This window comes from Lampetra planeri, chromosome 9, assembly GCF_965212315.1.
Source record: "Lampetra planeri chromosome 9, kcLamPlan1.2.h2, whole genome shotgun sequence".
Taxonomy (NCBI): domain Eukaryota; kingdom Metazoa; phylum Chordata; class Hyperoartia; order Petromyzontiformes; family Petromyzontidae; genus Lampetra; species Lampetra planeri.
The window spans coordinates 1,149,530-1,161,064 of record NC_136115.1 but is presented as its reverse complement, the minus strand read 5'-3'; the positions used below and the strand labels follow the sequence as shown (position 1 = coordinate 1,161,064).

The following is an 11,535-nucleotide window of genomic DNA, read 5'->3' as shown; positions in this document are numbered from 1 at the left end:
GGGTAGCCCATTTCATTCCTTGCACCAAGTTCCATGCCAACCACGCTCGACCACTGCCCTGTCGGACGTGCCGAGAACGCTCCCCGATGATGGGGGGGGGGGGATGATGCGGTGTGTCCCGTGTTCACTGATGGAGATCATACAGGTAGGAACAACAGGTTCCACACTGCCCACCAGGGATTATTTGTCTGTCTGTCGTGCATATTTGTCTGTCGTGCACGAATGCACTGTCCAACCAAGTTCCTACCTGCCCACTCCGAAGGAACGTGTTAAAACACGACGAGGTGGTCACGTGACAGCGGCAAGGTGGACGATGAAGATGTCGCTTGCGGCGGCTTGCACGTGCAACTCGCCACCCTCACATGAGCCAGGCCTGATTATGGCGCTGATTGGTCACTAATCAGGGGTTCACAAGTCCCTATAACAGGGGCACATGGGTACCTTAGTTCATGGTTCAATAGCCAAGGGTTTATAAGTCCTTAATGTATGACCCTAACAGAAGTTAATGTGTCCCCAAAGGGGATTCCTGGGTTATTGTTGGGTTCCTGAGTGGGGGTTCATCAATCCTTTAGACGGGTTCATGGGTTCCCAAAGGGGATTCATGGGTTCCTAAACAAGGATTCAGATGTGTAATTACGGGTCCCTAACAGGGTCATAGGTATGGGTTCGTGGGTCCATCGTTGCTTGTCACTCATTGGAGGGCGACTCACGACACCTACAAGTCGCCCCCGTTGCTTGGCGTATGCTGAGGTTGATGTTCCATGATGATGGTGATGGTGGCCATGGTCACAGTGATGATTACGATGGTGATCCTGATGATGGTGTGGTGCTGATAATGTTGACATTGGAATATGTGTTGATGATGTGATAATGGTGTTGTGGTGGTGGTGATGATCATGTTCGTTTAGCTGGAACAGTCCAGAACGCTCTTCCGGCAATTGCTTTGACCATGCCACATCCATCTTCTCATCTTCTTTTCATCATTATAGGATGATTCTGGTACAAATATACACGGTACAATGATATCGGAGGTTTGTTGTGGATGGGTCTACCTTGTAGCTGTAGCACCTCACGCCGATGACCACGAGACTCCAAACGAGCAGGCAGCGTTCCGGGGGAATGTGGAGCGAGAAATGAAGCCATCGGTGCGATCGTATTTAGACACGAATTCCCATTACCGACGACGATGATGGTGCTGTCACGGGCTAGCGGCTGTTAGATCGCATAGCCTGATGTCCTAACAGGTTCGCGATCGGCGATGCGGAGGAGGGAGTGCGTAGCGGCGTGTAATTTATGCCGGGGTGGGGGGGGCTGTGAGCCTGGCGTGGGTAACGAAGCGGCAGGCTGCACACGCACAGCGGCAGGCGGCGAGCCCCTAACCCTCGCCTTGGAACAGTCCAGCAGAGCACACGCTACCCGTACCCTTCACCCTAACAAACGAGCCATTCTGACACGAGCCCTGGACACGGGGCATAGCTGCAGACCACGTGCGAGAACCTCGCCTGGTCTACAGCAGGTCGTGGGTTCGATCCCCGACCCTTGAGGCCTGCTGTATGTTTGGAGTTGGCCGTGTCTCTCTCTCTCACTGTGGTCGCGTGGATTTTTCTCCGGGACCTCCGGTTTTTTCCCTTCGCATTGAGAAAACACGCGTTTAGAGTATTTAGCTGTTGTACATTTCCACACGATAACAGGCCACTTGGTTGAGCTATCATTTGTGGGCAGGTCGCCTCTGAAAAAGAGCCACAAAGCTCAGTGGGCCTTACCTGGTCAGTACAACAACCTTCACTTTCCATTCGGACAATCGCCCTAATTCTATTGTCTGAAAACTAGCCAATCCGAGACGAGTCTTGACCCCAAAATCTAAGCGCTCGCCCTACCTGTAGGAAGAGCCATTCTTTCGAATTCGGTTAAAAGCTTGACGTGTCATGAGCCGCAATGCCGCATGAATACGAGACGGTGGTGGTCCTCAATGAATAACGGTGTCACAAAGCGGTCCTCAAAGAGCCGCATGCGCCAACGCAGCCGCAGGGTGCTGACCCTTGACCCCAACCCTACCTCTGGGCTCCAACATCACCGACTGTTTCTCACTGTTGGTGTTCACGGCGCCTCGGGGCCCCACGGGACACAATGTTGATGACTTCTCGTACGCATTATTGTCTTTGTATTAATGTGTTTACATTAACGTATACATGTGAACGTGTTGATGTATACTATCTCGAGAATAAACGTGCATTTTTCTTTTATCTGAGCATTGGTGCTTGTCTCCTGTTTATAACCTTGAGCCAGTGGCCAAAATTCCACATTCCTATGGCGGGGGCGAGTTTATCCACGTGACCACTACGTTGACTTCCCCACAAAGTGATACTTAAATTTTGACTTAAAACTTTAGTGACTGCAGGAATTCATATTATTTGGTTATTTCGGTAAAGTCTCGTAGATAAAAAATAATAAAAATAAAAATATAAAAAAATGATAAAAAACCAAAGACTCACGATGTTTCGATCACTACACAAGCGGTCGTCATCAGGCGGAGATAATTATTTTCATTGTATTATTTTCTCTCTACGTTACTTTACCGCAATAACCAAAGAAAGAGGTGTGGTGAGACTGCGTGTGCAGGTGTGGAAGTCCCCCGGCGTGGATGGAGACTTGTGGTGAAACAAAGAAAAATCGGAGCCGTTCTGTCGATCCGCCATTGGATGAAGGTCGCCTCCAGGGACTTTGTCCCGACGTGGCGGTTTGTTTGGCCATACTTCCCCGCGCTGGCTGCTGTGTCGCGGGAGACTTGTGATGTTGCGGGTGATCGGCGCCCCTCTAGTGACCCCAAGCGACGTCGATCGGTAACCCTCCCTCACTCGTTAGCATCCCCAGCACGTGCCAGCCAAGGTGACGGTGTGGGACCTTCTGCCATGGTGGGTGCTGGTACATGGGGGGGGGGGGGGTATTTGAAAGGGTGTGGCGTGGTGTTTGATTCGCAGGTGTATGATGTGTCTCTAGGCCGTAGTCATGGTGTCAATATTGGGGGGGAGCAAATCTTCCAGGGGGTCTGGGGTCCCCCCCCCAAGAAAAAAATCTAAATTTTAACACGAATTTCCTGATATTTCCTGCCTAAAATATTAGAAAAATCACTAACATAGGATGGACTTTTTTTTTATTAATTTTGTACAATAATGTCTAATAGTGTATTGAATTACATTGCTCTCTTTTTTTCTTTTTTACCTTTTCTTGTTTCGTTGTATGTAATGGCAGAGACTATGGATTAATAAAACACAACCATAACCACAATCATATAAACAGAAATCTATTTTATTGCAATATATTTGGGGGGGGGGGGCATTTTGAGCATATTTGAATATTGGGGGGGGATGTGTCCTCCCCAATTTCTATTATAATCACGCCCTTGGTGTGTCTCCCCCTGCTGCCACCCCGGTGTGGTGGGACTTTGGTGTGATCCACTGATGTGGCGTGACCCTGGTGTCCCGAGTTCGATTCCCGTTCACGGCCAGCATCAGTGACGATTATCTGAACCGGTCCGGGGCCTCCCCTAGGTCGACTCAGCCCCAAATGAGTACCCGTTTCAGCGGCCGGGTGTGGTTGTTGGCCACCCACCCCCTCGTGTGCCGTGCCGGCCTTCAAATATGCTCGCTAACAGCACTTGCCCCAACAGTCTGAGAAGGCTACACGGGGGATCTTTGTCTTTGTCTTGCCTCCCTCCTCCCCCACTTCAGTCCCACCCCCTCTCCTCGCTAGCCCCTCCCCCTGTGAAGGCCCCTCCCCCCTCCACAGGACGTGACGTATCGTCACTTCCTGCGCGGTGACCATGGCCGATCTGGAGGCTGCGACGCGGGGGAAGACGGCGACGTCCTACCCGGCACCGAAGGGTAGCGCCAGGGGTGGCACCACCACCACCACAACCACCATCACCACAACCACCATCATCATGACCACCACCATCAGGGTAGCGCCAGGGGTGGCACCACCACCACAACCACCATCATCATGACCACCACCATCAGGGTAGCGCCAGGGGTGGCACCACCACCACAACCACCACCACCATCACCACAACCACCACCATCATCAGGGTAGAGCAAGGGGTGGCACCACCATCACAACTACCATCACCACCACCACTACCATCACCACAACCACCACCATCATCAGGGGTGGCACCACCATCACAACCACCACCACTACCACCACCACCACAACCACCACTATCATCAGGGGTGGCACCACCACCACAACCACCATCATCATCACCACCACCATCAGGGTAGCGCCAGGGGTGACACCACCACCATCACCATCAGGGGTGGCACCACCACCACAACCACCATCATCACCATCAGGAGTGGCACCACCACTATCACCACCATCATCACCATTAGGGGTGGCACCACCACCACTATCCCCACGCCTGGCGTCTCTAACCATACTTTACCACTCTGGGTCAGTGCGGATGAGTGAATGTGGATTACGTAATGGAACAACAATGGATGGGTATAGTCCTATACAGTATTCTCTGCTTGCCCACACCACGTGTTCTTGTGTGCGAGTGCTTGTCACAAACACAGTCCAGGCGCCAACTTGCTTAGCTTCTGAGTGCTGATGGGATCAGGCGTAACCAGGGTGTTGAGAGGGTGTGTGTGGGGAGTGTGTAATGTGTTCCGTGTGTTGCGTAATATGCGAACTGTATACAAATCCTACGTGTTAAAATGTTTGGTGTTTTGTGTGTTTTGTGCTTGAGTGATGAGGCTGTGTATGGTGTGGGTTGGTTATGACTGCGTGGATGGTGTTGTGTGTGTGGGTGCATAGTGTGATTGGGGTGTATGAGGTGTACGCGATGTCCGCATCCTAGCGTGGCAGGTGTGTGTGTAAAGTACTACTGTCATCTTGAACCGGTTCGCGACATTACAGATATCTTATAACACTGTGCTATGATCCGCGCAACTCTGGGTTCGACTCCTGGTCGTGAATCCCATCACCACCACCGACCGTCCAGTTTAAACCGTGGACTCGTTTGGTGGGTGACCCCTAAGAGACTCATTGGTGCTGACCTGCCTGGCCCGATCGCCACCCCCATGCCTCCATCCCCTTCGCCCCTCTACTCCAACTTAGTTTAAAAAGATTCTAGATTTGAAGCTTTCGTAACTGCAAGGATTCATACTCTTAGGTTTTTTTTGTGACTTTACCGAAAAAAACCTAAGAGTTTAAAAGGATTGTTTTTCATTGTAGAGCGTCTTGCGTTGCCAGCGCACTTAGGCGCTGCGTAAATGCAACAATCGCCTTGGGTTCCTACCTGGTTCCTACCTGGTTCCTACCTGGTGCCTACCTGGTGAAATTAAGTTGATGGTGAACTCAGTTTAAAATGGCGGACCAGGTACTACACGTGATATCGACATCAACTCTTGAGATGAGACGAAGGTTGCGTGGTTTTTTTGCACGTGTATTGTTTGTGGGTTATGGTTTGCTTGTAATGTTGCCTCTGAGTGTTTAGCGTGGACATGCACGGGTGTTTGTGTGTTGATGCAACGGACGACCTTCATCCCGCTCCCCTTCAGATGTGTCGGACAAGGTTCTATGCGACATGATCTTCAACTACCAGATTGCACACACGCAGCGCGAGATGAACCGAGGTACGTGCTGTTACCCTGACTTCAACCCTCACCCAAAGCTGACACTACCCCAGACCCGAACTCCAATCCTAATACTGACCCTAAACCATCTTCATTCTTATCTAAGCCTGACTCTAACCATAACCCTGGCACATAACTCTGACAATGCTCAAATGGACGCTGAGCCAATGCTGGAAATGCAATATTCCTCTAAGGCCAATTTCTCCAAAGGACAACTGCGATTAACAACTCTGTAAAATCTCACCTAAAATGTATCTTCCAAATTTGGTCCCAAGTGTACCACTGGTGTCATACCACGACATGAATAATCCATTTAAGGCTGGCTGTAATATTACTGAAATTCAATACAGAACCAAATTATGAGTGGTGGGTTGTTTTGTGTGCAGTACTTTGGTGACCAGGCTGAGGCCCATCAACTTCCCTCCACTCGACAAGCTTGTTCAATCAGAGGCGGCTTTCTGTGGGATTCAGTACCCAGTGCCGACTCGGCACTCCGACCCAGAACCACCTGGGCACCTCGAATGTGTTGATGCTTATTGCATTGACTCCACGTGGATGATCGTTTGAGCGTTTTCTCCACAACGGGACTTGAACTCGTAATGCTTTGATTTCGTAACGATTCGTAAATAAATCTCGATATGTATAGTTCTTCTTACGCATGTGTCATGAGCATAAGGATTACGTTCAATCTTTGCGATAGTGAATCGTCACATTTTATATTGTGATTCCCCCCATTCCCTGGCGACCCATTCCCTGGCGACCCCTTTCCCCTGTGCTCTGTTGACCCCATGACATGTGCCACCTCTGTAGAGCAACACTGCGCACGGCTGCTGAAGCTGGCGCGCCTAGCGGAAGAGCTGGAGGCAGATGAGTGGCGCTTCCGGCCGGTGGAGAAGCTGCTGGGATTTTCCAACCAATCCTGACTGTGCATGTGAACACTTGTGAACACTTGTGAACACTTGTGCCCCTCCTGTGTGTGCGTGCAGACTTACACGCAATTGTGCACAAAACACTGCTGTGTACTTGTGAACACACACACAGAGCCATCCACATCTAACATTGCACACAGACAAAAACAATCAGATACACCCCTTAAAGCCTTAACAGACTTTTGGGGCAAGCGTTGTTCACGAGCACCAATGAGGGCCGGCACGGCACACGGGAATGTGAGTGGCCATTGCCATGCGACCTGGTTCAGGGGTTACACTGGGGTTCTGAGCAGTGGGGGGCAGGGGTCACAGGGTTCATAGTGCAGTGCATGAATCACTACTCTGCCAAGAATACTAATTTTTAGAAACAGCCGTTTGGTAGTTGGTGGCGCTGATTAGTTCTGGTTCCTGTCACCGCACTAATGATGGAGTGGGAATTGAGGTCACAAACACCATTAGCCATGATCAATTCACTGCTAGATGAAGGTCTCCCCTCAGTCGCTGCCACCTCTCCCGTGGTGAGTAGCGGTTTATTTTAACCCGCGCTTGGTCGTCGCTACTGGAGATGGCCTCGGTGTTAAATGCGCGCACGCAAACCTTACGTCCACTCGTACACCATGTATATACGTTGTGTATATTTGAATAAAATTGCATACAATTGCATTTCTGTAAGGGAAAGCCATTGCGTTCTTTTTTTGTGGACATGGTCAGGAAGGATATATGGATGGAGCGACGAGGCAATTTGTAACGCTCACACCATATTACACGGACTTAAATGACCCCGTGATTCATAGCGAGAAGCCAGGCTCTTGGTCGCTGAAAAGCCAAGCGAAAGATGGAGCCTTTAAGAAAGAGATGGGGTCTTTAAGAGCCCCGTGAGCTTCTTAAATGTGTTTTGTAGTCTAGAAATTGAACGCTGCTTCTGTGAATGTGCAGTAACGGCGGGATGATGACGATGATGGCAGCGTTCCAGATGGCGGAGGTTGGCCACGGAGAAAAACGATGCCCGGCAGTGAGGGTCTCCGGTCCCTTGGTGTTGGATAGGGTTGGGAGTCGTGCTGATTGGAGTGCTTGGTGATGTATGTGAGGATAAGCTAATGGAAACCCACCCACTGGTGTTAACAATGTAACTGGTGTTGGCCAAATATATCCAAGTGTAAAAAATAATCAAATTACTCAATTGGGATTACACATGGCAACGTCGTGCTCTACTGCTAATTATATATCATGGAGGCATTAAATGAGCTGTAAAGTTCTTTATCGTTGATGTCCAGCAGGGGTGGGGCAGGACCCTCTTGAAAAAGAGTTGAGACTTTGAGAGGCTATACAGTGTAAATAAAGTATAAACATCCTACCAACATTTTGACCACAATGTATGGGTGGCGGTGGTGGGGGGAGGGGAGAGCTGAACCTTCAGGGACTTGGTACGGCAGGCGACGAGGGAGGAGGGGATAAGTGATGGGGCAGTTTTCCCTGGGAATGAGATCCGTGGGCAGTCGCGTTGTTCGCCCATTGGGGACACCTAGGTGGAATTGGCTATTTGTGGGGCCACCCTTTCAACTGTTAAACACATATTGGTGAGAGCAGAAGAGATGCAGACAAGGGATGTAGTGAAATGAGCGAAGTGTCCACAACAAATAGATGAGAGACGCAGCCTAGAGGTGGGAGAATCGTTGGCTTATGACACTTATCCGGTGTATTCGGGTTTGATTTCTAAGCGGATATTTGAAGCATCCGCGATTGTTTCCATGGATCGAGAGTCCGTTGAGTCACTTGGAGCACTAATAATAACATCTTATTGGTTCTTTCGGTAAAGTCACGTAGAAGGGAAGTAATAAAATAATACAAATTAAACATAAAATAATTCTCACGACGTTTCGGCCACAACGCAAGCAGCCGTCTTCAGGTGAAGACCAGGTCTGTCGGGGAGACAGCGTCTAATAATAACAATTAACATTTGTAAAGTCACGAATTTCATCCGTAAATCCAAATGCGTCTCGTGCGTGGAAAGCAGGAAATGAACAAGCTGCTGGGTAAACCGCCACAACTCGCGGGGGGCAAAGGGCAGTTTGCTGCACCGGCAAAAACCCCGAGCAGCCCTCCATGGACAGAGCCTTGACCTCGCAGTACATAAAAGAAGTACCATCCGAAGAGCTCATGGACAGCTGTCGGTGTACAATGACGGATCACTTCCTGTCAATATTGCGGGGCTAACCCATTGCGTTGTCAGTGAGCTTCTGCTCAAAGGCGCCACTCTCTTAGCATCGTGAGTTCGGAGATGGTGGGAAGCCGGGGTTGTGGTGGGCGGGGGGGAGGATCATGGTGGGGGGTAGTGGGGGGTAGTGGTGGGGGGTAGTGGGGGGGATAGTGGGGGTTAGTGGTGGGGGGTAGTGGGGTGTGGGAATCGCAAGAGATGGGCTCAGCTGCGACGCAGCCCGGCTGCACGTGGCGTTACACGGCGCCGGGTGGAAATCGAGTTGGGGTTGGGGTATTCAAATACAACTTTTTTCAACCAGGTAAGGTCGACTGAGCTATATAGGTATTTTTTTTAGAAGCGACCTGATCACAAATGATAGCTCAACGAAGTGGCTTATCAACGTGTGGACATTTATATCAGTCAAATACTCTAAACGCGTGATGTTGATTCTGAATGTGGAGGGAAAAACCGGAGGACCCGGAGAAAAATCCACGCGACCACGGGGAGAACATGCGAACTCAAAATATACCGCAGCCGTCACGGTCCGGGTCGAACCCACGACTTCCTGCATACCAGGCGAGGTGGTTAACATCTCGCCACCGTGGCGCCATAAGTTGTGTTATGATTGTGTTGGTTACAGTACTGTACGCTGGTTTAGCCTGGAAAACCCCGCCGGGTGAAGTTTTCGCAGCGGGGGGCGATGTTGCGGCTGTGGGGGTGTGAGGTCCCAATTGAGTCGTTTGCAATGTAAAATGTGTTTCCAGCATTGAGATGTTTTGGCCAATACCAGTTACATCGTCATTTTTTTTTCTACAGGGGATGAAACCACATGCACAACGGGGAGAACGTACAAGCTCCCTGCTGAAAGCCACCCCAGTCGAGAATCTAACCGAGGCCCTTATTGCTGTGAGTGTGAACACTCGTGTCACCCTGCCACCGACCGGCACGGTCTGCACGATCCGATTTGGTCCACTGGATTGCTGGGTGAAGTGGAACGTGGACATCTGTGTAGGCTGAACAAGTGGCCGTCGGAGGAGGGTGTAGAAGCCTGCACATGCACGTGGGCAGGGAGCTGGAGTAGGAAAGTCACTTCGAGACGAAACAAATACAGCTCCAGGTGCGCATCTCCACGTACACAAAACGGCGCAACTGTGTCTTACTCATCCCATCAGCCGCGCGGCATTCTGGGAATGCACAAAATATCAGCAACATTGCTTCAAGCCGGGCAATTCTGTGGAGCGGTATCGACACGGAGTGTCTCATCAGGAGAGCGAGGCCTGTTGCCCTCCGCCTTACAGGAGGCAAGGGCCCTCGCTTGCTGTACGCTACGGCGTTCCGAGTTCGACTCAATGTATAAAGTAACAACTTAACTCAACATACTCATCGTTGGCGTCGTTGTGGAGAATACAAGTAACACCATTAACGAGTTATTTGTCTGTTCATGCAAAACAGGCGCACGTGAGAAGCAGACATCTGCTCATAGGTTATTTCTATTCTCCACGAAAACGCTTGTGATTATTTTGAGTTATGTACAATATAATTTCCATAGAGAGGCTTACATCACGTCGGAATCCGACTGCATCTTAAGACGGCATCAACTATGGGCATTGTGTGTGAGCCACCAGGCGTGTGAAAGAGGAAGATCTAACGTTTGGACTGCAGGGCAATATCTCGGACGTGGCGCGGAAACATCGGGACGTGGGTTTCCTGTGCAAGTGAGCGAAGGGTATTCGGAGAAATGGTCACGGGCACATTAACAAGAGAATGAAAAACACATTGGGCCTGTTGCTGAGCAGGTTGACCTGGGAGATTCCACAGAAAGCCACCGTTGATAGAACGGAGAGCGGCGTGGAGGGGAGTAGAGTCAGACGAGAGGGGAGAGGTAGGAGAGTGTGTGGAGGGGAGTGGAGTGAGATGAGAGGGGAGAGGTAGGAGAGTGCGTGGAGGGGAGTGGAGTGAGATGAGAGGGGAGAGGTAGGAGAGTGCGTGGAGGGGAGTAGAGTGAGACGAGATGGGAGAGGAAGGAGAGTGCGTGGAGGGGAGTGGAGTGAGATGAGAGGTGAGAGGTAGGAGAGTGCGAGGAGGGGAGGAGAGTGAGATGAGAGGTAGGAGAGTGCGAGGAGGGGAGGAGAGTGAAATGAGAGGTAGGAGAGTGCGTGGAGGGGAGTAGAGTGAGATGAGAGAGGAGCGAGAGGTAGGGGTTGAGTACATGGAGGATCTTGAAGTAAACCCAGAATTGGATGTTCAAGCCGGTGGATGGATTGGGAGGATTCGGGGTGTGGGTGAGAAGTCTGGCGGTGACGTTGGATCCTCGAGTGGATTGGTCAGAGAGGAGAGTCGCCGTAGTCGATTCTGGATGTGATTCAAGCGTGGAGGAAGGTTTCAGCAGCAGCTGCGGTAAATAGATGTTTTACAGGTGGAGTTATGATGTCACAACCATCATCATCATCAACACCACCACCATCGTTACCGCCACAACCACCACCAACATTGCCTCCTCCACCACCACCACCACCATCATTATTGCCATCATCATCACCACGGCGAGCATCATCATTCTCATCCTTATTATCATTATCATCATCACCACCACCACCACCACAGTCATCATCACTATCATATCACGACCACCATCGCTACCACCATCACCACCATGATAACCACTATTGGCTGAATCTCAGCCGCATCAGCAGGATGAGATGGATTCTTTAAAATCCTCGTGACCATCACCATGATCATGATCACCGTCACCACAATCAGCTGACCGCAC

At 50.5% G+C, this 11,535-nt stretch overlaps 1 protein-coding gene across 1 annotated transcript; it reads left to right on the top strand.

Moving 5' to 3' along the window:
* The first annotated feature begins 3,741 nt into the window (after positions 1-3,741).
* On the top strand, positions 3,742-7,240 carry ANAPC16 (anaphase promoting complex subunit 16). The gene is made up of 3 exons (XM_078597311.1): positions 3,742-3,881; positions 5,565-5,639; positions 6,450-7,240. Exons 1-3 carry the CDS (start codon positions 3,821-3,823, stop codon positions 6,560-6,562), a joined length of 249 nt encoding a protein of 82 aa, XP_078453437.1. The 5' UTR covers positions 3,742-3,820; the 3' UTR covers positions 6,563-7,240.
* Positions 7,241-11,535: the final 4,295 nt, after the last annotated feature.

Coding starts and splice junctions, on each gene's coding strand:
- ANAPC16 (XM_078597311.1), top strand. CDS start 3,821: ATGGCCGATCTGGAGGCTGCGACGCGGGGGAAGACGGCGACGTCCTAC. Junction 3,882..5,564: donor GTCCTACCCGGCACCGAAGG/GTAGCGCCAGGG, acceptor GCTCCCCTTCAG/ATGTGTCGGACAAGGTTCTA. Junction 5,640..6,449: donor GCAGCGCGAGATGAACCGAG/GTACGTGCTGTT, acceptor CCACCTCTGTAG/AGCAACACTGCGCACGGCTG.